General features: G+C 41.8%; 1 protein-coding gene across 6 annotated transcripts in view; it reads right to left on the reverse strand.

Moving 5' to 3' along the window:
- The window catches only part of TMTC1 (transmembrane O-mannosyltransferase targeting cadherins 1), a 215859-nt gene that overhangs the window by 42701 nt on the left and 146511 nt on the right, over positions 1 to 26647 (reverse strand). For all 6 annotated transcript variants that reach the window (XM_039547592.1, XM_039547608.1, XM_039547599.1 and 3 more), the window contains one exon: positions 19277 to 19390. In XM_039547592.1, coding sequence (XP_039403526.1) covers positions 19277 to 19390 — 114 coding nt within the window. The remainder of the gene's footprint in view (positions 1 to 19276; positions 19391 to 26647) is intronic.

Raw genomic sequence — 26647 nt, forward strand, 5'->3', positions numbered from 1 at the left:
GGGAACTCAGACAACTAGGGATGCGGTTCTGGTGGAAAACACAGGTAACTTTCTATGAATAAGCATGATCAAATGTCTCAAAATCATTTTATTCCTCCACCACAATCCCTAATGTACAGGTACTAATAGCTGTGTAATTGACCTCTAACCATATGCATTTTAAAAATGTAGTCTGTCATTGAACTGCCGCCGACTATAATTGATGGCTAAATATTCTGTCAACATTCCTCATGTTCGGATCAGCATCTTGTGTTCATCCATGAGAGACTTTGCTTGCTGCAACTACTCATTTGCGAAAGTTTACTTGACAGTTTGTGGATGTATAAGCCCTTATCTTGCACAGCTAAACAGTCCATCGGCACCACCATTCACCAACAGTACAATTATTTACCTCTCATTCAGTTGGCTTTTTCCAACATATAACAATGAGTTATAAATGAAGGACCTAATTGTGGCTGGCCCTAAAACAGCTGCACTGGGGCATGGAAGCCCATCATCTCCCCACACAACCAGCCTGAAGTCCCCCTCTGGGTGTGGGAGGAAGGGCAGGCTCCACTGAGCTGCCACATCCACCCCAGGAGCAAGTGGGCAGGGATGGGGGGGGGAAATGAGTGAAGCCCCGAGTCCATCCCCAAATGCACTGGCCAGCAGAACTGAATGGACACAAGATGATAGATGCTGTAGGAAATTCCTCATACCAGGAACTATGGGGTAGTAGGGATGAATCAAGTCACAGCAATTTTTTTGGGTTGCTTCAGGGATGGCACAGCTATGTTTCCATTCCATACAGGGGGCTCTGGGATAAGGTTCAAGGTAGCCATTTTAGAGCTCAGTTTTGTTTCCATACTGGTCCATGGGAATTTTGCCACTGATTTCATTGGAAAAAAGTTCAGGGACTTTCAGGGTCAATTTTTTTTTCTATTTCTGCTTCAAAACAAATCTGTGCATTACTTTATAGTCAGTACTCACAAAGCATGAGGCGGTTTTAACACCTGACACCAAGTTGTGTTTGAGTTATGAGTGGGCAAAAGCATTTAAGACAATTATTGGAAAAGTCAGAAATATATTAACATTTTACAGCCCTTTAACTAGTGTTTTTCCCTCAAACTTTCAGAAATAAATTCTCCTCTGGCCTATGAGTGTTCACATGAAATTTTAGCCCCAAGGGAATTTTCTGGGGAAATTTAAAAGGGAATGAAAACCTAAGTTGAAAATACAGAGCTGGTTTCATCTTTAAACTCTTTAACTCCTACCAGCGGCTCCATAAATAAAGGACTTGAACTCTGCGTTAAAGCCTCTGCCATCAAATGAAGTAAATTACAGTATGCAGACACTTCTTCCAGCTGTTCTGTGCTGTACTTCATGTGCTTTAGATTTACTTATGGTCATATGGCCCTTTACAAAAAATAATATACCCTGAGGACCAGCTCCTGAACCAGTGTGAATTGATTTAGTCCCATTAAAGTCAATGGAGCTTTACCAATTTATACCAGCTGAGGATTTGGTCCTAAATTTAAAGCACCTTTGTCAAAGCCATTTGTAATTTTACCAGCAATAGAAAACAAGAACTTTCACACACACCACATCCAAACAAACATTAGGAGAAAAGACAGCAGTAGAGAAAAGCCAATGTGTAGTGAGATGACATGGTATTCAATGGGTTCATGAGAAAGGGTCTGATCCTGCCACTCTTAGTTATGTTGAATGCCTTACTCTGCAAGTAGTGCTATTGAAGTCAAGGAGTAAGGTGCTACTCAATGCAATAAGGGGCAGGGAGGGACACAATCAGGCCCTAAGGGGACCATGGTCTCACTCCATTGGACTTCTGTGCATGAACTCCAATGTTGTCAGTATCAATGTTAGGGGAGTAAAAATGAGGTTAGAACATAGCCCTGAACTAGAATGACAGAACACAGTAAGCCTGCACTCAGGTTACACCTTATGGCTTAATCGATTAAAGGCCTCTAAAAACATTCCCACAAAGTTTGCAAATCATTTGCATGTACAAAAGGGTTCTAGGTTGGGGTGTTGTTTTTTTAAATTAAACTGACACACCTGCACATTTTGCATTTCTTAAAAAAGAAAATTTAAAAAATGTAGCCCAGTGTCACCCTTTGTCTGTCTGTCTTGTTTAGAATGTAAGTTCTGCATGGCAGGGGCTTTCTCATCCCAGGTGTTTATACAAGGCCTACAATGGTTGTACGGTGCCTACTCTCAGTTGGGGCCTCTCAGTGCTCCAGTATTAGTAATAATAATGCACAGAACACGGACTTTGTTTTATAAATAACTATCGCAGTTTGAGATGCAGAGAGTCAACTGTTCAAATTTACACACTGTCCTGTAGCTTCTTTTATGAAACGGAGTGTTCCATCTGGATGGACCCCTTCAACCACATGTCATCTGTAATGGTAACAGTCTGCAGGCAACATCCCTCTTGCGATGTATCTGATTAGGCAGAAATTCCTCTAGGCTTCACATAATCAACTGTAAGTGCTGCATTATTTATGAAAGAAAGCTGAATTTCATTAAACTTCTCCCTACAACAAGCAGCTCATGTGAAAAATCAATTTCCCCCTTCTTTTAGAAAACCTAAGTATTTTCTTTGAGAATCTGCTTTCGTTGGCAATTACAGCAGAAGTCCTGAAACAGCAAAATTCACTTGAAACCTTCCCCATAAAAGTATTCTTTAAATAAGGTTGGACTTTGATTTCTGTAGAAAAAACAAGTAGGATGTTTTCTTGTGGCAAAATGAATAATTCAGATAGCTCCTCCAGTGCTGCTGCTGCAATTGTCGGAATAAATTTAAGCAGCCATGCCTTTAACTATTACAGGTATACACTACATAAAACTCCTGTTAGTAATTATCCTCCAGTTCTTTTAGGCTAGCAATATTCCCTCTAATACAGTCGAACAAAAGCCTCATTGACTGGCACAGACAAGAGATTTCTACTTTCACACAGAAGACACAGAGCATAAAATGCAAACAGATTTTCAATCTTTAAATACCAATGACCATTTAATTTTGATTTCATGTAGTTATTACCTAGCATATTAGTAAAAGCTGTTCAGTGGCTCACTTATTTCTGTGGTAAAAGGCAGTTCTGAAAGGGAATGGGGGGAAAATGGAATGTTATCATGGATACAATCTATAATCCACCAAGAATTTTAATTTAACTTTTAATTCAAATATTGGGAAACCAGTTAAACAAATGACAAGTCCTGTTCATGGTACTGCATTTAAAGGGCTCTTGATCTGGCACCAAAGGTATTAAAGGGGGAAAGGGCATTAGCTTGACAACTCCCTACCCGCTTTTACTGAGTTCTTTATATTTTTCCAGGGCCATAAGCCTGAAAGGGCAGAAAACAAAAGGAAATGTGACTATTCACAATTGCCCAAGGAAACAGACAATGAGTTAAGGGCAGCTAGGGGAATGGTAAGGCGGAAGTACAAGGGTCTCAATGATCTCACAGCTGCCAGTGGCCTCAAGTATGACAAAGAGACTTGTCATAGGAGATCAGAGTCTAAGATAATTTCAGTCCCAAACAATGCCATGGCCCTGCAAGGCTGTTGCAATAGGGGACTGCAGTGCCTTTTCCAGGCGATCAGTGGTCCCAACTACCTAGTTAAGTGTCTTTCAGCTGCAACTCTAGCCATACCTCTCTGCTGGCCATCTCAGCTTTCTTCAGAAGCACCTGCTGATAGTCCTGTGGAGAACCTAGGTTCCACCCTTTCCTTTCAATATCTAACTGCCCCCCCCCAAGATAAAATTCAATTGAGTTCACAGAAAACCGTCTGGGGCACCTGGAGTCCTAGTGCTTTTCCATTTACCAACTTATTTACAAAAAATATTTCTTGAAAACATTTCAAATGGTTGGCCGTCATGGACCTGATGAGCCTACAGGTGACTCTAGAGCAGTGGTGGGCAACCTGCGGCCCCTCAGGGTAATCCGCTGGTGGGCTGTGAGACAGCGTTTACATTGCAGAAAGCAGCGTGGATCACAGGGACGTGCTGGCCACCACTTCCCGCGGCTCCCATTGGCCGGGAATGGCAAACCGTGGCCACTGGGAGCTGCGGGCGGCCATGCCTGCGGATGGTCAATGTAAACATTGTCTCAAGGCCCGCCAGTGGATTACCCACGGGCCGCAGGTTGCCCACCACTGCTGTAGAGCACTGGTGATTGTGTGAAGCCTATTTGTGTTGTCACAAAAAATATTTCAGTGGATTTCAGATTCAGCCATTTATCATGACAGGCAATGGGAGAAATCAGCAACTAATTTCACTGGCTAATTCTGGGTTGCCTTGTTTTATATGCTCCTTTTGACTAAGGAACTTCGCAAAAACCTGAACTTTTCCTCTTCAAACCAGCCATGATTAATGGATCACCACAACACTCTTGCGAGGTAACTAAGTATTATTACCCTTATTTTACAGATAGGGAAACTGAGGCAGAGTTTAAGAGACAGCCAGTGGCAGGTCATGCCTTAGATTTGCAGGATGTCCCTTTGTATCTTCTCTCCCAATTCACTGGACTGGATTCTTCCATTCCACACAAAACCTCCTTGAAGTCAACACTCAGCACAAGTAAGAATGGAGGGAGTACCACTGACTTCAATGTGCTTTGGTGTGGTAGAATCAGGCCCTAGTTAAATAAGCAAAAACATTTGCTGGGAGGATGGCAAGTCTTTTTAGACATGCTTCCCCCCTCCTCCCTGTACTCACCTTAATATTTTATTGACATCATTGTGCCAACAAAAGTAAGAATGATACATTAATATATCATTCATGCCAAATTTTTACATTACACATTTATATACACACCAGCGTATTATTTCAAACCGATTCTATTACATCAGATTCACTTCCATGCACCTAAGTAATTTCTTATTAAAACTGTGCGACAGATTGATTTAAAACTATACTGAATAAAATCTGAGGAGCAAGGGTACTACATGGAACAATCCTGCTCTGGCAAGGTGATGCTGTATGACTAAGGCTAAGATTTGGTCACAAATATTTTTAGGAAAAGTCACAGACATGTTGTGGGCAATAAAGAAAAATTAATGGAAGCCGTGGCCTGTCCATGACTTTTACTAAAAATATCTGTGACAAAATGGGGATCTGCAGGTTCCCACACAGCCTGCAGCAGGGCAACTGGGGGGTAACTAGGAGCTCCGGGAGCCCCCATCGCAGGTTGGGTGTTGGAGCTCCAGGGTCCCCTGCTGCCCACGGCTGGGAGATGCGGGGGCCCCTGCTGCCCACAGCTCCAGAGGTCCCCCACCAGCCACAAGGGCCAGGAAATGCTGGGTCTCCCCATGGTGCCTGGGAGTTGTGTGGTGTGGTGCCCCCTCTGACTGCAGGTGCCGGGAGCTGTGGGTCCACCAGAAGCAGCGGGGATACCTGACAGCTCCCAGCCCCTGCTGGCGGTGGGGGGACCCTGCAGCTCCCGACCTCCGCAGGCTGAAATCACGGAGGTCACTGGAAGGCATGGCTTCCATGGCTTCCACAACCTCAATGACTAAATCGCAGCCTTAAGTATGACCTAACACCAGTATGGTCTCAACCCAACAGACTGTGTACTATGGGCACAGAGATTTGCAACTCACAGGATCAGGGTCTTTTCCAAATTTGTCTTCTAGGAACGTTTTAATATTTTTGTAAAGGACAAAGGCATAAATTTGAAATATTCAGAGGTATCTTCTGTCTCTTTAACCACAGTGCATTAATGGTTTTCCAAATCTAGTTCCTTCCAGCTTTAAAAAAAAAAATCACTGCAGACCAGTATTCTCAAAGGAACCTAAGGGAATTAGGCACGCAAACCTCACTGGAGATTATTGTTAGCTAGGTGTCTAACACACTTAGACTCATTTGGAAATTCCAACCATAGTCCTTTTCAGTGGATGTATTAAATCTGTCAGATCCTCGGCTGCAGCCAAGCAGCACACAGCCCAGCCCAGCTCAGCAGCTGTGTGTGCAAAGGTGGCTTGTCTGCTTGCCTGCTCCTAAGCCACGCACTGGTCCATTCTCAGGTGTAAGTTACACCAGCCGCTAGTAGTTGCAAGGGAAAAAGGCTCGGTAGGTAAGGAACTGAACTCAGCCACTGCAGATCTCTGTTCAACTGCCACAGGTTTCCTGTGTGACCTTGGATAAATCATTACTTTCTGTCTTGGCTCCTCATCTTTCTCCCACCTTTTGTCTCTCTATGTAGAGTTCAAGCTCTTCAGGGCAGGGATTGTCTGTGTATTGTACAGTGTCCAACACAATGGGATTCTGATAGCAGTTGGGATTTCTATGTGCGGTTGTGTTAAATTTAATAAAGTGCCAACATGGTAGCCAGACAGGGTGACCAGATGTCCCAATTTTATAAAGACAGTCCCAATTTTTGGGTCTTTTTCTTATATAGGCTCCTATTACCCCCCAACCCCATCCCGATTTTTCACATTTTTCTATGCCACTAGAAAATTCTTCTTTTCCTGGAGTGATCCTTTCATGTCTGGCTATACCACGTTTATTGGCAGAGCCTGCCAGCAGCCAGCACAGAACAGCCATACTGCACCCCAATATCCAGGGGAATGTTTTCCCCAAAAGAAAGAAAAGAGAAGAACAGAAAAGTAAAATATATGTAATCTAAAGTAGGCAGAAGCAGCATGATTCTTAAGCTTGGCATCCATGAAAAGCATATCCAAGAGCATTAAATTACACAAACAAGTTTGTACTACACTAAACCCCATTTCACTTTATGAATTTTCATGACATTCTAAGAACCTGCTGGGGAAAAAGAACTTGCAGACTGAGTATAGAGGAGATAAAAAAGAAGGATTTTACGTCAAACAGTATTGAGGCTAAAAATAAAAACTAATTTGCTAAACTCTAAGTTCCCAGTGACGCTGAGCTATTAGGCACGTGCTGTAATAAGAACAGTTCTTCGGGTCCTCTCATTTGTACATAAATGACAAGAATGCATACACATTATACTTTCCCACTGAAAATCCTTGGAGCACGTCTAACTTTTTTCTAGCCCCACTTTTAAACAAAGTAATCCACTAAAAGAATGAAAATGCATTTTTGATCATTTCCAGCTTCTGAAGAATCCATACAGAGCTTCTAAAAAATTGAGCTCCAACAAAAGGCTGTGCAGCCATGATATGCCTAATACAAACAGAGAACAGGTTAGGTATCACTATGTAATCCAAGAAAACTATACGAATACAACGAAGTGCAGGACGTTATAGGCTCAGCTACACAGCCAAACTATTGGGGACTATATAACAAAACATAAGAACGGCTATACTGGGTCAGAACAATGATGCATCTAGCCCAGTATCCTGCCTTCTGACAGTGACCAATGCCAGGTGCCCCAGAGGGAATGAACAGAACAGGTGATCATCAAGTGATCCATCCCCTGTTGTCCATTCCCAGCTTCTGGCAAACAGAGGCTAGGGACACCATCCCTGCCCATGTTGGCTAATAGTCGTTGATGGACTTGTCCTTCATGAATGTGTCTAGTTCATTTCTTAACCCTGTTATAGTCTTGGCCTTCACAACGTCCTCTGGCAAAGAGTTCCACAGGTTGACTGTGTGTTGTGTGAAGAAATACTTCCTTTTGTTTGTTTTAAATCTGATGCCTAGTCATTTCATTGGGTGACCCCTAGTTCTTTTGTTATGAGAAAGAGTAAATAACACTTTCTTATTTACTTTCTCCACACCAGTCATGATTTTATAGACATCTATCATATCTTCCCTTAGTTATTTTTTTTCCAAGCTGAAAAGTCCCAATCTTCTTAATCACTCCTCATATGGAAGCTGTTCCATTTCCCTACTCATTTTTGTTGCCCTTCTCTGTACCTTTTCGCATTCCAATATACCATTTTTGAGATGGGGCATCCATATCTGCATGCAGTATTCAAGATGTGGGTGTACCATGGATTTATATAGAGGCAATATGATATTTTCTGTCTTATTATTTCTTTCCTAATGATTCTCAACATTGTTAGCTTTTTTGACTGCCGCTGCACATTGAGTGGATGTTTTCAGAGAACTATTCACAATGACTCCAAGATCTCTTTCTTGAGCAGTAACAGCTAATGTATACCCCATCATTTTGTATGTATAGTTGGGATTATGTTTTCCAATATGCATTACTTTGCATTTATATACATTGAATTACATCTGCCATTTTTTTGCCCAGTCACCTAGTTTTGTGAGATCCCTTTGTAACTCTTCACAGTCTACTTTGGACTTAACTATCTTGAGTAGTTTTGTATCATCTGCAACTTTTGCAACCTCACTGTTTACCCTATTTTTTTTTTCAGATTATTTATGAATATGTTGAATAGGACCGGTCCCAGTACTGACCCCTGGGGGAATGCCACTATTTACCTCTCTCCATTCTGAAAACTGACCATTTATTCCTACCCTTTGTTTCCTATCTTATAACCAGTTACTGATCCATGAGAGGACTTTCCCTCTTATCCCATGACAGCTTACTTTGCTTAAGAGCTTTTGGTGAGGGACCTTGTCAAAGGCTTTCTTAAAAATTAAGTACACTATATCCACTGGATCACCATCATCCACATGCTTGTTGACCCCCTCAAAGAATTCTAGTAGATTGGTGAGGCATGATTTCCCTTTACAAAAATCATATTGACTCTTCCCCAACAAATAATGTTTATCTATGTGTCTGACAATTCTGTTCTTTACTATAGTTTCAGCCAAGTTGCCTGGTACTGAAGTTAGGCTTACCAGCCTGTAATATCAGGATCACCTCTGGAGCCTTTTTAAAAATTGGCTTTACATTAGCTATCCTCCAGTCAGCTGATTTAAATGATAATTATACAAATTGTGGTATGTAACCTATCTTCTGTCTCTTTAACCACAGTGCATTAATGGTTTTCTAAATCTAGCTCCTTGCATCTTGCCTGTGTAGACACAACCAAATCATGACTGTCGTGTTATGAAACTCATGTGACTTTATGTGATGAAGTCCTGGAAAGACTTGGACTGTAGCACACTTTTGTAACTTTGGTTAGAACATAGCGTAGTCCCACCCACACTCCTATTCTATCAGTTATTCTGCACCCACTTCATCTCTGTGGCATTAGTGTGGGCATCCAACCTATCCGGCACTGGTCCAGCTCTTACACCAAACAGACCAATGGGGTAGGAATCCTATACACAGAATCAGTTCAACTTGCCAGAGAAGTGGTCTGACAGTAAAGTGGTCCTGCCTATCTGTTCTGGCCAGCCTACAGTCAGTGTTGGAACAGAAGAGGAAGGAAGAAGACAGAAAGGTAAGCCACTTATGCATCTTCCCATATTCTGGGGCTGACTGGGGTCCTCCACAGCCCTTAGCATAAGTTAGAATATGTTGGAGCAGCCCTGGGGCTACTCTATGATACATACATCTCCATGAGACTGTAACCCTAACCTAGAAATAGCCAGGGTTGCTGACTGGGCCAAGTATCTGCTTAATACTGCCAACAGTGTTCAGAAAGTCCTGACCCCATGTCCTCACAAGACAAAAGCTGGACAGGAAGCAAGTCTTCCATTGTCCTTAGAGGAGCCTTGGTAAGATTGGAGGAAGCAAACATCTTCTGTGATCATACAGTATGAAGCCATGGCCACCCAGTGACTCCTGAAGAGGGAGTGGTCCACTCAAAGATGTTACTGGGAGTGATCCAAAAAACTTCATAAGGTAAAGCACAGAAGTCTCATGGATTGTTGAGAGGGGGAAATATGGTTGTGAGGAGCAGGGGAAACACATGTGAACCCAAAATCACAAATTAACTTGTCTCTCTCCAAAATAATTGTTATCCACTGGCAATAATCTTCAAGAACTCATGGATAACAGGTGTTGTTTCAGAGGACCAGAGAAGGACAAACATCCTATCCTTAAAAAGAGGAACAAAGAGAACCCTGGGGATTATAAATCAGTCAGCCTAATTTCAATACATAGAAAGATACTGGAACAAATTATTAAACAATTAATTTGTAAGCACCTAATGGATAATAGGGTGATAAGTAATAACCAACATAGATTTGTCAAAAACAAATTGTGCCAAATCAACGTCATTTCCTTCTTTGACAGGCTTATTGGGCCTAGTGTATGATGGGGAAGCTGTAGACGTGATTTATCTTGATTTTAGTAAGGCTTTTGATACAGTCCCACATGACGTTCTTATAAGCAAACTAGGGAAATATGGTCCAGACGAAATTACTATAAGTAATTATGAAATAACTTACAACAAGTTAAAAGACCGTACTGAAATAGTAGTTATCAATGGTTCGCTTTCAAGATGGGGGGACATACCCAGCGGGGCCCGCAGGAGTCTATCTTGAGTCCAGCACTAATTAATGACTTGGATAATGGAGTGCAGAGATGCTTACAAAAATCTGTGAACACCACCAACCTGAGAGGTGTTGTAAGCATTTTGGAGGACAGGATTAGAATTCAAAAGGACCTTAATAAATTGGAGAATTGGTCTGAACTCAACAAGATGAAATTCAATAAAGACAAGTGCAAACTACTACATGTGGGAAGAAAAAAATCAAATGCACAAATACAAAATGGGGAATAACTGGCAAAGTGGTAGTACTTCTGAAAAGGATGTGGGGGTATAGTGGATCAGAAATTGAATATGAGCCAACAATGTGATCCAGTTGCAAAAAAGGCTAATATCATTCTAAGGTGCATTAACAGGAGTGTCTCATCTATGCCCTGAGAGGCAATTGTCCCACTCTATTCAGCACTGGTGAGGCCTCAGCTGGAGTATTCTCTCTAGTTCTGGGCACCACACTTTAAGAAAGATGTGGATAAATTGGAGACAGTCCAGAAGAGAGCAACAAAAACGATAAAAGGTTTAGAAAATCTGACCTATGAGGAAAGTTAAAAAAACTGGACATTAGTCTTGAAAAACGATGACAGAAGGAGGACCTGAAAACCGTCTTCTAATATGATATGTGTTGTCATAAAAACAATGGGGTTCAATAGTTCTCTATATCTAATTAGATAGGACAAGAAGCAATTGGCATAATCTGCAGAAAGGGAGATTTAGGAAAAAACTTTCTAACCACAAGGATAGTTAAATACTGGAATAGGTTTCCAAGGGAGGTTGTGGAATCCACCATCACTGTCAGGGATGGTCTAGGTATACTTGGTCATGCCTCACAGCAGGGGCATGGACTAGATGACCTCCTGAGGTCCCTTTCAGCCCCACATTTCAATGATTCTCTTATTTCCCATTGTCTGCACCTTGTATTTAAAATCAAATTATTGCACAGAGAGAGAGACTGTTTATAATACTAGGAGAATGGAATGGTCTTTAAGCACCGAGTCCTATTATGTAGAGATGTTTACTCCATTGAAAATAAAATCAATAGAGCAGTGACATTTTAGTTTTTATTGCACTGCCACAAGGCAACAGGCCATTCCTGTACCAGGTGGGGCCTTGCCATAGCAGAGGTGTTTGGAATGCTACATATCCTCTTACAGGGCCCTGCAGAAGGATCTTTTGTGTTGTTGTTCATGGTCCCATGTATATCCCTTTGTTTTGAATAAATAAAACTATGGCCTTGCTTGATACTTGGCCAGTATGAAGCAGAGCAAGAGTGTGGGGGTGGAATATACTGTAGTGCATGCTTTCCACAAAATACATTTTAAAATAAACTCCCTTGGTTAAAGCAATGTGCCTAATGCTCCATTGCACTTTATTGTGACATCCGTTAAGTCTAGGGTTCAGGTTTTTATCAGGCATCCTTTTCAGCCAGCAAACGTTATTACATCAGTCAGCAGTTATCTCAAGTTATCTACATTTACTAATGCAGTCTATTCATTTATTCTTTCCAAATATGGCTTCATCAAACTCCAAACTACAGGGATCACCGCAAGTGACTACTCTGGATGTCATAAGGACATTCAAAGCATCAGGAGTGAACGCAACCATGTCTATAACAGGGTAGCAGCATAAATTCTAACTCATAAAAACAAGCTAACAAATGGTGTTGGTATTGTAAATCATTCCAAAAATAAAGCGCAGCTGGTGTTCCAGGCCACCTGCAGTTTGTGCTGAAAGGAGTTCTTCTATATACATAGTATATTTAAAATAAAAGGTCATGTGAACAAGATTTTGTTTTAATACATAGAGTGCAATTTAAACACTGTTTAAACAACCCCAGATACTGTTGATTTAAAATATATAAAAAGTCAGTGGGTAAGACTGTGGGAAAGCTTAGCAAAAAAACAGTGTCATTAACACTCCCTAGGGTTTTATTTTTAAGTGGGGGAGGGAATAGAGTGGTGTGACTGGTTAATGTCCAAGCCATCACAAATGATGTTATGGCACAGCTTTTTCTCAACATGGGGCAGCAGGAAATGTGGCTATGGCACATATACCTATGTCTCCATTGTTTGAGCTTTTCTCCTGCAAGATCTCATGACATGTCATGGTAATGCAAGTCAGTATTTCCACTGAAACTTCCAGCTTCCATTATGTGACTGAAACTCTAAGTGACTGAACTTGTGTTCTGCAACACCCAGATTTTTCCTCCCCTGCAATACTAGTATTTCCAACCAGTAAACCAGCCTGATTGCCTCCTAGCTCTTCCTCCACTGGGAACTCTCCACCCTGGGGCAGACGTTCTCCCAGAGGCCTATGGGACAACTGCCTCAGGAATCCTCTTTGCTCCCCAGATGTTCCCTAGGTGCTCCACTTGGTGGGAGGAGGTCAGAAAAGAAAGCCCAAAAGGGCTGTCTGCCTCTCTCTCTCTCTCACACACACACACACACACAACATATGTGAATGTGTGTATATTCCTCATTTTACATTTATGTATACAAACACACCCTTCCCAGGAGGGAGACAAGCTTGAAAACTAATGCCAGGGCTCAGTAGGGAGCAGCTCAGCTGCTGCTGACGCATGGCCTGGAGTGTCAGCTTCTGGATCTGGAGTCCAAACTGTGCCTTATTCAGAGTTATGAACAACCTCCATTCCCGAGGGGTCTGTAACTCTGAGGTTCTACTGTGTATATATTTGTTTTCAAATTAAGTTATAGACACAGGAGAGAGTTATCTCTGGGTCAGAGACGATACAATGATCTGCAAATGGACAAAAATAATTATTGTATACACACACACACACACACTATATGTATATAGATATGAATACTTTATATTGCAGGGGTGGCCAAACTGTGGCTCGCCGAGTCCCCCCCGCCCCTCACCTATCAGACTGGAGGGGAGGCTCAGGACCTCTGTCCTTCAGCAGGGCAGTGGGGTAAGGGCATTTGCCCAGTGGAGAAGGGGGTTTCAGGGCTTCGGCAGGAGCTGGGCTAAAGCCCCAAGCCCCATCAGGTGCCTCCTGCGGGGCTGACGCCCTGAGCCCTGGCCTCTGGCAGGTGTGCCCTGGCTCTCAAACTTCTGAAGATTGTCAGATGCAGCTTGGAGGGCTAGTAAGTTTGGCCACCCTTGTTATGTTGTATTATATAATATCAAATACAAAATATTTCATATACATACATACATATATATAAAATTAAAGTTCAGATTGGAAACAGGAACCAATTCACTTCTTTGTCCACATTTTGCATGGGAGATAGCAGCTCTGTATTGCTTCAGGATGCCTAACTCCCTATGCCTGCTAATATCATCTCTGTCCCTCCCTCCCCTGCCCTCCTCATTTTCTTCCCCCATTTCATTTTTGTGAGTATTCACCCAGCAGCAAAAATCAGTTATAAATAATGCATTCAGTTATAAATAAAGTATTTTTGTCCATTTCCAGATCATTGTATCATCTCTGACCCAAAGCTAACTCTCTCCTGTGCCTTTAACTTAATTTGAAAACAACAATATACTCTGTTAAAAAAGGGTAAGCACCAAATTTCAGAGACAGCCTCCAAATTTGAATGCCCCAAAATTTTGGTGTTCAATTTTGGGTGCCAAAATTTTTGCCTACCTCAGAACTTAGCTTGGGCTGCACAAAATGCAAAGCCTCTAATTACATGACAATTCCTTAACACAAATGTGTTGATACACACAAACCGAAGATTCAGGGGAGGCAAAATTCAGCCAAGAAAAACTTCATGCCTAAAAACTTGTGTTTACCACTTTAGCCCTGGAAATACAGAGGGTGGGATAAAGCCACTTTGAAAATTTAGTTTTGAATTACCACAATTTTTCAAGTTTGCATTTTTTCCTTTGTTGCCAGAACGCATATTAAAGTGATAATACCACTTTGCTGGAATAGATTTTTAAAACTCTGCTATATTCATCCATGCACATCAGCTTACATTCATTCCTGATGAATAATAAAAAGGTTTCCTGAGCAACATAAGGCTTAGGAAGAATGGAAAAACACCAAAATTCAACAGCGATCAACAACAAGAAATATTCATTAGCACACTGTAAATATTCATCAGATCAGCATGAAATTGAGTGTCCTGATATTCTCTCTCTCTCACACAGGTGATAAGACAAGATTTATTTAATGTAAGACTAATATTTTTTTATCTCTGTCAACAGGGGGTCTCAAGCAGAACTAGCAGAAGTAGACAATCTGCAACAGCAGCAAGTCTTTAGACTAGCCTTAAGAGATAATTTTTTCTACTCTATTACCATATAGCATTTTTATTACCTTAATTTTTTTTATTTTGTGAAGCAACAAGTTTCTTCTGGGGCCACTACAGCATGACTGAGGAACTACCGAAGAGGTCGATTACAGTGATGTGTTTCTTGTTCCATTGCAGGTCAGCTAAAAGGTTTATTATAACCCATTACTACAATTCCAGAATGCCAACTATTCATGAAATCTGGTTTATACATATTTTAGTTTGCATCCCCAAAGGGCTGTGCTTCCAGGTTAGATTGAATGTTCATTTCCAAACCTGACATAAAGGAGAGACTTTTGCACACTTGTGCACAGACAGAGTTAAGCTTTTCTTTAAAATGATCATGTTCCTCTACATTTTTACATTAGGTCTCAGTTTTCATGTTCCCCAGCCATAGCACTGTATGTAATTAGGCTACACACTAATTCACAAGCCAAGATAAACCAGAACATTTCATGATTGGGTCCTCCATACCGAGTGCTTAATGAGTTTTCTAAAGGGTGATCTGCCACCATTTCAAACAAACATTCATTTTAAGAGGTGATCAATGGGACTTCTGTCCTTTGGAAATATATTGTTCTGGAAATTTATTATCGGAAAATATATTCTTCTGGGTCATTGATTAGTTGCATTGAAATCAATGGAGCAACTCCAATTTATGCCAGCTGAGGATCTGGGAATAATAGGAATGTAAACAAATGGTTAAAGCACGGAGAGCTAGGATTCCTGAGACCTAGTCTTTGTCATCAATTTACTGTGTGACCCAGGTGCCCTTCAATCTACTCATCTGTATAACAGTTATAATATTACTTACTTCACAGGGGTATTATGGTACTTAACTAAATGGTTGCACAGTAATTAGGCATTGGCTGAAAGGTGTTGTAAGTGCCAGGTTTTATTATTATTATTATTATTAATAGTAATGTTATGAGTAATTAAGACATCCAAGTACACTGTGACATCATGATAATTTTTGCTTAGCAATTTTTATACTTAATCTCATAGTCATTAAAATGCAACAAAAACTACATCAATTACAATTTGCCATAAAACTTTGAAAGGAAGCTAAAATGATCAAAGGGCCATCAACACTGCTCCTTACGCAAAGGAGCTGCTGTGCAGTGAGGTGAGGCTCTCCTTTTCCTACCTCCAAACAACTGCATACATGACCTTTGTAGTGCTCCCCACCATCGCTGACACAGGAGGAAGGGACCATGATTGCTGATCTCTCACTCTTTATATAGTAGCCTTCTGTGCTACCACCAGTCTCCTCTGTCATTTTGGGAGTGTCACTGAAGTCCCATGATAGCCTCTCTAATTCTTCCACTTAAGCCTCCTTCACCCCACTTTCACACACTCTGTGGTACAGCAATCTTCCCTTTTAGTGGAGGATGGTTCAATGAGGCTCCTTTCTAAACCCCTCAATGTTGCTCTTAAAGGAGATTATTTTAAAGTGGTGTAAATTACCGGTACTTTCTGAGTACAGTGGTCCCACGGAGACAAAAGATCAGTAGATAAATTTAGATCCATACGTGGCAGGACAGTGGATTACCACTAGATTGCCAAACATAACATTAATGGTCCCAATTCTCTGCCAATGTCAATTGTAAGAAATTCACTGGCCTCCATGGGACTCCAATAACTTAAACCAACAGAGAATTCGCCCCAATATCATTAGTATTACAGTCACATTGCGAGAAAGTGCTGGTGCCATAGCTGGGATCAGCTTGGGTGCTTTTGCTAACATTTCTCTACGCTGGAACCTTGGGGAGCAGGTAATACTCACTAGAGGAAGCCTGGCGCTGGAATTTACGTGCATCTATGGCATATATCTAGGATCCTATACTGCATCCATCACTATGTTATTTACTTACCTTTTCCACTGGTTCAACAGAGCTGGAATTTGTTGAATTTCAATGCATGGTGCAATACCTACCTACTGATGCAGGACTTTTCACAACTGGGAGTGATTGTGCAGAATTTATAGTATGGCATTCTTGGTGGAAGTAGATTTACAATTTTGTACCTACACTGCTTTATATTTTAGTATATAGGCCCCAACATTCTGTGACATACAGTCAGGGAGCGGGTGCTGGGGCAGAAGAGACAACATGGAGGAAAAAGAGCTAGGAGAAGAGAGAAGATGGACAGAGAAGTGGAGTAGGAGTGCACTATATAGATAAATATTAATATCCCCATTTTACAGATGTGGAAACCTGAGGCACAGAGAGATTAAATGATTTGATCAAGGTCACATCTCTAGTCAGTGGCAAAATCAGAAGCAGAACCTATGAGAGCCTACTCTTAGTTTGAGCTCCAAGCACTAGACAACACTTGTTTCCCTATGTATCTTATTTGGCAGGATTAGAATGTTAACTCCTCAGGATGAACACCTGCAGCTTGATTTTCTAAGGTGCCAAGCAACCCCAGCTCCCACTGAAGTCAAAGGGAGCTGAAGCTACCCAGCTCCTTTGAAAATCCAGTCTTTTACATGGCACAAACACTACAGATATCATCATCATCACAGGCTACATATCTAATAAAGTTTAATAAACATGGCCTGCAATCAATTCTTAAATAGCCTCCTGTATAATTGAAATACTGCAGAGCAGAAGACAGCACCATAATTATGATAAATGGGTGCTACTGAGCTAGAGACACAGCTGAGCAAAATCTAGTCAGCAAATACTATAAACTCTGAGTAACACACAAGCAGATGCCTGCACTAGTGGCAGTGGCAACATGGGGAGGAGGGAGTGGCTAAGCAGCCGTGGGTACTAGTAAGCTCACTTTTAGAGATGGGTAGCATTTGCTAATACTTAAAAAAAAAAAAAAACCTGTGATGTCCTCAGTATCCCTGTTCATAGCCAAAATGTTGTCCTGTGCCTTTCACATCCATTTTCCAGACATGGTGGGTAGCAGCAAACACCAACCTTTCAGCTAATCATGACTGGGTTGGGCTCGGTTTCAGAGCCATCAATATTATTCCTTAGTTGGTCAGAGGGCATTAGCACAGACACAGTCTAATTGGACTGAGGTAATTTCTGTCCTTCCCCCACATTTAGGGAAAAGCGAGCTGCAGATCAATAAGAAAAGGTTCCCAGCCATTTTTCTGTCAGAAGCCCTAGTTTGCAAGGGATGATACCCCTATATGCACATGTTCCCTTGCATCAAGCTATGTCCTACATGCCTTTCTTCTGTCCCTTTTTTCTGTCCATCTTTTCTCTTTTTCTGTCTGTCTCTTTCCTCTCTGGTGTGATTTTGATTTTTTTTTAAATATCTTTGGCTTTTGCTTTCTGTTTTTCTCTCGGTCTTTTATTGTTGTTCTTTTTCTTGTGTTCGCTCCTCTAGGAGAGGCTCTCCTTCCCCATTTCTACAACTCAGAAGGAGGCTACATGCTGCAAGGGTGCCTGTTCATTGAGCTGTGGGGCCAGGCTGCACAAGGCAACAGAAAGAAATTGTTTTGGGGAGTTCTGAAATTCAGGAACCCATTGATCAATTGACCTCAAACTTGGATCACGAACACTGCCCCAGGCCTCCACAGGGCACAACAAATTTCCGAGCAATCCAAGTAACCATTCAGATTTTAGAGCACTAACAACAGTGAGGTCCAACTGGTGGAATCCCAAAGCAGCTGATTGGCCTGCTGACTCTACTTAAGCCGGCAGCAGGAACAGGAAGATGTCTGAATAGCTGGGCTCCACGTTGCTCTGTGTGCCTTCTGCTCCTTCCCCAAGTCCTGCTACCTGCTCCGGCTTCACTCCTGGCATCTGACTTGTCGTGATCTCCAGTTTGTCTCCTACTTCTAACCTCCTGGTATCTTGACCCACCTGACTCCTGTCTTGTGACTGCAGAGTCTGGCTCCGACTACTAGGTCTGGACACCCATGGCCCGGCCATGATGCTGAGGCACACCATATTTCAAAGGAATCTGATCAAGCATGCCAGTTTTAGAGGACTTAGAAAGATCAATCTTTAAACAGAACTCAGGATGCAACCTAAACCACAATGCTGCTGCGCTGCTGCACCCATACCGAGGGGCAGCGTGGTCTGTAGGAGTAAGTGTTGGATTGGGCATCACGAGGCCATGGGTTATAATCCTGGCTCTGATACAAACTTACTATGTGGCTTTGGCCAACTCACCTTGCTGTTTTAGTTTCTCCATCTGTAAAATGGGGATAATACTATTTATCCACCTATCAGGCTGGGATGTTCTGAGGATAAATTAATAGTGAGTGTTTGTATGGTGCTTTGAAGATGTAAAACTTTGTATAAGTATTAAGTATTATCGCTATTCTACCTTGTTGGTTACAGACTTGATATTTTTCATACATGCACAATTAATAATTTATTAATATAAATGGCCTGAGCACCTGCAAATACAGCTATGGCAACTCCCTCCCATTTACCAGTGTACATTCAGCCGAATAAATGACACCTCACTGCTCAATGTGTAGCTATGGAAACTTTTGAATGCCACATACTTAACTAACACACACACAGTGGGAGAGATGCCAAATTACCTCATTTAATGACAGAGAAACACTAAGCCAAAGAGCTTTCAAGTTAAGCTATAACTGCTACCAGGGAGCTGTCTATTGTTAGGAAAAGAGAAAACAGAACACTTCATGTGCCAGAAGAGGAAACAGTCTTAATAGGTGTTTCAAGGAACTTACTTGAGGGCAGTTTTGTAGTGATAGATGGCTTCACTGTTACGACCCTGGTCTTTCAGAAAATTGGCATAGTTGTAGTGCACCTTGGCATTATGGGGCAGAGTCTGCACACCTGAGCTACAAATGAGAAACAAAAAATGGAAAGAGGTTAACTGTTAAGACAGGTCCCCTTGGATTCAGAGCTTCAAATCAGTCACAGTTTTGTATAGACATCAACGTGTACATGCAACACCTTCATCACAGGCTAGTACCAGGGATTGAGCATGGGGTTTCTAGCACCAAAGACCTCTGCTGCTGGAGCTGAAGGATTAATGCTTACATTTTCAAAAATGACTAGTGATTTTAGGTGCACCAATTTATAGCATCTGAAGCGGCCTGAATTGCAGAAGGCAGGCACTTAGCAACTTTTGAAAATTGGGCCCCTTTAAGGCTTCTCAAGTTGGGCACCCAAAGACCGAGGCACCAAAATCACTAGTTGCTTTTAAACATCTTGACTTAAGTCCATTAACTGGAAGTGGCAGTAGGTAGCTAGTCTGTCTGAATCAGCCACTAGCGGGGGATGCATGATGCACACTGCACAGTAGGTTACACAGGTATTTATAAATAGCAGAAAAACTGAATGGAAGGTACATGGGGCTGAAAAGGAGCTGGACTATTGGCATTATCACTTAGAACACAGGAAGAAAAACACACACAAATGCCCATCCATTACCAAATCAATAAAATGCATGACTCAGTAGTTTGATGACCAGATTTATATAAGAGAGTGCAAAACTGTGCTACTCTAAGGCTAGGTCTACACTACAGGAATAAGTCGACCTAAGTTACCCAACTCCAGCTACATGAATAACGTAGCTGGAGTCAATGTACCTTAAGTCGATTTATTGCGGTGTCTACACTGCACTGGGTCGACAGGAGAAACTCTCCTGTTGACTTTACGCTTTTTGTTCCAGTGAAGTACTGGAGTTGACGGGTGAGCAATCGACGGTCGATTTAGCAGGTCTTAACTAGGCCTGCTAAATCGATCCCCGGTGGATTGATCGCTGTGCTTCAATCCCCTGGTAAGTGGAGACATGCCCTAAGAGAAATGCTGTAATAATGCTGGACACTAAAAAAAAAATAGCAGAAGATGCATCATAGATCATTTCTCCTACAAAGAGCTAGAGACTTAGGCATTCTCTTGTTGTTACATAAAGCAGAGAAACACAGCTTCCAGATATCCAGAGGATCTCTAAGGGTTATTCGGAGTAGAGATGGGTGAATTGGTTCATGTCATAAAGAATAAGAACTGGCTCAAACCTCAGCCCTATTTCTTTTCACACAATTTGGTTAAGGTACACTTGTTTCACTGTTGCTTTCTCCTTCTCATCCACTGGATCAGACCCTCCTATCTATAGTAAGCAATTGCACAGATCAGCACATTTCCAGCCTTTCTGCCAGGCTTTGGCTTGTTCCTCCTTTCCAATCTTAACAGCATGCTGACATTAGTTTCCAAAGAAGAAGCCAAGTCTTGGCCCATCTGAGAGACTAAAGAGCTACTTCTGAGACCCACACTGCTTTAAAGGGTAATGGGATTAGGCCAGGATGGGACTGGGAGAGGAGCAGATGTAGATGTCTCATAGGAGGCCTAGATAAGAAAGGGAAGACGACATATTGGGCCTTGGTGGGAATGAGGATGCGGCAGTATGACACCAGCGTGTGTGGAGGTGAGAGAAGGAAAGGCAGACGGATGTGCGTGCATCGTAGGAAGGAGAACCCTTCCCTAGGTTTATCCACCATAAGTTACTGCTCAGCACAACAGATCTGTGCTTTGCCTATAGGAGTTAAAAATGACTACTTGTTTGGTTTCCTAACCATAAGGTATTTCTAAATTATTTTTCAGGAGGCACTACGGCACAAGCCATTCTGTGACTAATTGTTGAGCTAAATCAGTTAATTGATGCTATTCTTAAGAGAATGATTCTCTATATTAATTTTTACAAAGATATTGCACACCAGCAGCAAGTAATGTGTGAATGCTATGGCTGCATTAATTTCCATTAGCCTTGAGAGCTATTAACTACTCACTTACAACCTTCTGGGCATTACTGGAATATTAATTCTTCTATGGTAATTGTATCATTACATCAATGACTATGTTTTATGTGAAAACATAGGTAGTGACTCAAAACTGTTACCATCTCAGAGCTATTCAGTGGCCTAACTCTAATGAGTGGTTGATCTCATTCTAGTCCTGGCCTGAACACAACAAAATGAGTAAGTGGTGAGAAGTACATTACATATGGGGGGAGAAGGGGAAGGATAGTTCAGTGGTTTGAGCATTAGCCTGCTAAACCCAGGATTGCAAGTTCAATCCTTGAAGGGGCCATTTAGGGAACTGGGGTAAAAATCTGTCAGGGGATTGGTCCTGCTTTGAGCAGTAGGTTGGACTAGATGACCTCCTGAGGTCCCTTCCAACCCTGATAGTCTATATTTCAATTCTAATGAACCACAGTTTTATTAGACAGGCATTTTTAAATAGTATTTTTCTTTTGACAGTTTCCCTTTAAGCATAATTAATCAATCACTATGGTTCCATTTATTAAGACCTCCCTAGATAAACTCTCTCTTTCTCTCTGTGTGTGTTGAACAGGAAGGATATTTGTATTGGTGCTACTTTTTTGTTCTTTATTCCTCTGTGCTCAGCCAATAATTCTTGTTGACCTATTTATTCTTCTTATATAGAAACTGATGGGCTGATCCTGCAAAAGCTTATGACACAGTATAAGTAGTTTCACTGAATGCCTCAAGGACAGACACTACATCAGGTACTTGTAGGATGAGTGCCTAGGTAAATAAATAACACTTCTGAAACATGGTTCTTGATTAGAACAGGACACTGTTCTCTAACTGAAAGAGGAAACAATTATGTTCATAACCAAAGCCAAGTGGGAAAGGGTGGAGTATAAATAACAAAGCAGCACACAATGTTTTTCCATTTCTGTTCCCACCAAGCCCCTCTCCCACCACTGCACACACATTTTTCCAATATGCATTTCCAAACACACACACTTTTTTTTTCCCTTCTCAAAATTTATTGTAACCAATCCAACTCCAGAAAGAAACAGATCCACTGAGCATGAAAATCACTTCTCAGGAGGATTTTCTTCCCTACTGACTACTCTGGTACCTTTAACTGTCATAAATAAAAGATAAATGTATGCAAGCCATTTTGCACATATTTCCTCTCTGATATAAAGCTATAAGTCATCCTGGTGGGATACAACATCCTTTTAACTACCAGAAGCACTCCCAACTTCAAATATTATCGTTAGCCAAATCCTACTTGGCCAATGCTTGGAAACAACCTCCTCTCAGTACCCTCCATTGTGTCCTAAAGCACAGGTTCTATTCTTACAAGTCAGTCTCTCTGGGGCACCATTTTAATGCTTTTCAGTGATGCTCACATCAATTGTGCTCAGTTTATAAGCAAAAAGATTTTCTACTATCAGTCCTACATACCCAACCTGGGCTTTGGGAGGCAAGCTGTGCTGTGTTCTTTCTGCTTTGTGAATCACCACCACTCATAAAGGATCTCCAGGCCAATTATTCCCTCAGTGACACATGTGCAGACCTAGCCCATTGATTTTCACAAGTGTAAATGCTTGGAACTTAAAACATGCAATTGATGATGCACAAATGGAACAGAAGCCAACTCACTCTTTGCAGAATTAACAGGAGTAAAACGTAGGAATTGCTTTGTCCTTCTTCCTCTTTTTTACCTGACTAAAGTGATTTAAAGATTTAAATCAATGACTCAGGACAAAGATTTGCTTGTGAAAAAAAAAAGTGCCATTTTTACATAGATGCTTTTCAGGGTAGACCTGCAATTTAAAGCACTGTCCCAAGTTGTGGATGATGTGGAAACACTTTATAGAGCAGGGGTTCTCAACCTTTCTCTCTCTGAGGCCCCCCTCGACATGCTATAAAAACTCCAGGGTCCAGGGGAGACTCGGGACAGGGGCCTTGGGCATAGATGTAGTTTGACTTCTATTTGTGGGGGGCAGGGGCCAGTGGGGTTTGCGCCAACTCCACATGGTGGGGTCCAGAGAGAGAGAGCCACTCCACCACCTGACTCACCTCAGCAGGCCACCCAGCCTGTCTGCAGTTTGGGGCGGTGGTGTGCAACCAAAAATTATAACTCAATGGTGGGGGGCTTAGCTCAAAAAGTTTGAAAACAGCTTAGGGTGCAAAGAGGGGATGGCTAGGGGCTGTTTGCTGGCAGAGGGGTAGCTCAAGGTGCCAGGAGGGCAGGTCGCTGGGTCTGTGTGCAGGCAGGGGGTAGCTCAGGGCGTAGACAGGGTAGCCAGGGGCTGTGTGCAAGAAAGGGGGTATTTAGGGGCTGTGTGCTGGGAAGCTCCCCTGCGGTCCATTCCCAGAGGGCTCCGCCAGCCACAGTCTCCCCTTCACCCACCCTAGTCAAGAGTCCTTTCCCCGCTTTCTCCTAGGACAGAATTTTCCTGTCAATGCACCTTTCTCACGTCCCTCCCAGTGCCTGCTCCCTAAAAGCCCAATCTGAACTCTTATCCCAGAGTCCCATTCCCTATTAATGCTACTGTGTGCTCCTGCTCACCAAGCCTCAGCACAAAGATATCCCTCCAGTACCCCAGGGAGCAGGTATCAAACACCTCCAGCCCCAGAGTAGCCCCCACATCCATAAGATGGCCACCCACAGCATGAAGGGAGATGACAGAGGAGTTCTGGCAGGCAGCAGGGAGGGAGCCTTTGTTGTCTCAAACCTACTTGCTTTAGGGCTTGCTCATGCTGGCCTAAAGGTTCAACAGGGAGGAAGAGGCACTAAGCCTGCTCCCTAGGCCACTGAGAGCAAGGGAAAGAGGCAACATAAATCACAAGAATTTAGGAAGCAGGAGACTTGAACTTCCACCTTCTCAGACTACTAAAACAGCATTTTCTTTGAGAATAAGGTGGTAGGGGGCCAGGTCCCCATTATCTTAAGTTCTTCTGGTTTTCTTTGCCTCTTCCAAATGCTGCCAATGGTAGATCTGCTTTGGCACCCAAATCAAGGTTGACAGTGTCTCTCCAGGACCAGCCATCTCTGCACATATGGTCATACTCATGATCACAATGAAAGAAAAGCCGAAACTCATGTTTGAATTTCCACTCAAAGGGGTGCAGATGCCAGGAGCATGTGCACCACGGTCTACTCAGCAGATTGGAACAGTGCAGTTTTGAAGAGCGAGTATATAAACCACAAGTCATTGGGCTGCTGAAGCCACACTGATAGGATGGTGCATGTGTTCTATGAGCAAATATTACAAACTGGAAGGCTGTCAGGCAGGAATAGATGTCTCAATGCTAATGTAACCCCAATGAGTTCAAACTAGTTAAACTAGGAATGAATTCAGCTCATTAATTCTGCATATGAAATAGTCCAGGAGTTCTTTATTTTTCAGAAAGGGGGTGGGGGGGAATCTGTCTATCCAGTCAACAATATCTCTTGAATCCATCTCATGTGCAGTTGCTACCAAGTGATTTTATGAACACCAAACAAACAGTTACAGTCTCTTCCCCCTTCAAAAGGAAGGGAGTCTTCCAAACTGCAAGGCCAGGGCTTTCTTTTGAATTGTTGGCATTAACCCTGGAAGGTTTGGACTGAAATCCAGCTCTTAAAATGAGTTGGCATCTGAGCCCAGGATCTCATCACCATGGTTTCCATTGTTTAAGAAGTAAACATGTTTTAGGAGATAGGCAATGAATTGTGTTATACTGAAGCAACTCCTATTCCATATTTTTCAAAAATCTCTCTCTACCAGAGCTCCATCTACTTCTATAGCATGGGACTGCTTATATAAAGGCATATATAAAAAGGCTTAGCATTAATAATGAGAAAAGGAAACTTTGCTTTGGTGAATAGCTTTGAAAATCAAGTTAAACAATTGATGTATAAATCACCTGCATTACCCTGACGACCTCAACTAGACAATTGTTGAAAAAGCATCAGGAAGTAAATTTAATAAGTTTGCCAACCAAACTGAATACAAACTGGTCTGTTTCAATGAAAAATATATACATGAGGCTGTAAAAGAGACAGATTCGCAAACAGTAGTCAAGTAGAACATTAAGTCTTTTACACTTCATGTCATACAAATCCGCTCCGTCCTACTTCTTGTTCAGCCAATCACTCAGACAAACAAGTTTGTTTACATTTGCAGGAGATAATGCTGCCTGCTCCTTGTTTACAATGTCACTTGAAAGTGAGAACAGGCATTCGCATGGCACTGTTGTAGCCAGCATCACAAGATATTTATGTGCCAGATGTGCTAAAGATTCATATGTCCCTTCATGCTTAAACCACCATTCCAGAGGACATGCATCCATGCTGATGATGGGTTCTGCTCGATAACGATCCAAAGGAGTGCAGACCGACACATGTATTTTCATCATCTTAGTCAGATGTCAGCAGCAGAAGGCTGATTTTCTTTTTTGGTGGTTCGGGTTCTGTAGTTTCCGCATTGGAGTGTTGCTCTTTTAAGACTTCTAAAAGCATGCTCTACACCTCGTCCCTCTCAGATTTTGGAAGGCACTTCAGATGCTTAAATCTTGGGTTGAGTGCTGTAGCTATCTTTAGAAATCACACATGGGTACCTTCTTTGCATTTTGTCAAATCTGCAGTGAAAGGGTTCTTAAAAGGAACAACATGTATTGGGTCATCATCCGAGACTGCTACAACATGAAATATATGGCTGAATGCGGGTAAAATAGAACAGGTGACATACAATTCTCCCTCAAGGAGTTCGGCCACAAATTTAATTAACGTATTTTTTTTAAACGAGTATCATCAATCAGCATGGAAGCATGTCCTCTAGAATGGTGGCCAAAGCATGAAGGGGCATACAGATGTTTAGCATATCTGGCATGTAAATACCTTGCAATGCCAGCTACAAAAGTGCCATGCGAACACCTGTTCTCACTTTCAGGTGACATTGTAAATAAGAAGCAGGCAGCATTGTCTCCCGTAAATGTAAACAAACTTGTTTGTCTTAGCGATTGGCTGAACAAGAAGTAGAACTGAGTGGACTTGTAGGCAATACATTTTTACACTGTTTGGTGTTTGAGTGCAGTTATGTAACAAAAAAAAATCTACACTTGTAAGCTGCACTTTCACCATAAAGAGATTGCACTACAGTATTTGTATGAGGTGAATTGAAAAATACTATATCTTTTGTTTATCATTTTGACAGTGCAAATATTTGTAATAAAAATTAACAATATAAAGTGAGCACTGTCTACTTTGTATACTGTTGTAATTGAAATCAATATATTTGAAAATGTAGAGAAACATCCAAAAATATTTAATAAATTTCAATTGGTATT

This window comes from Mauremys reevesii, linkage group 1, assembly GCF_016161935.1.
Source record: "Mauremys reevesii isolate NIE-2019 linkage group 1, ASM1616193v1, whole genome shotgun sequence".
Taxonomy (NCBI): Eukaryota; Metazoa; Chordata; order Testudines; family Geoemydidae; genus Mauremys; species Mauremys reevesii.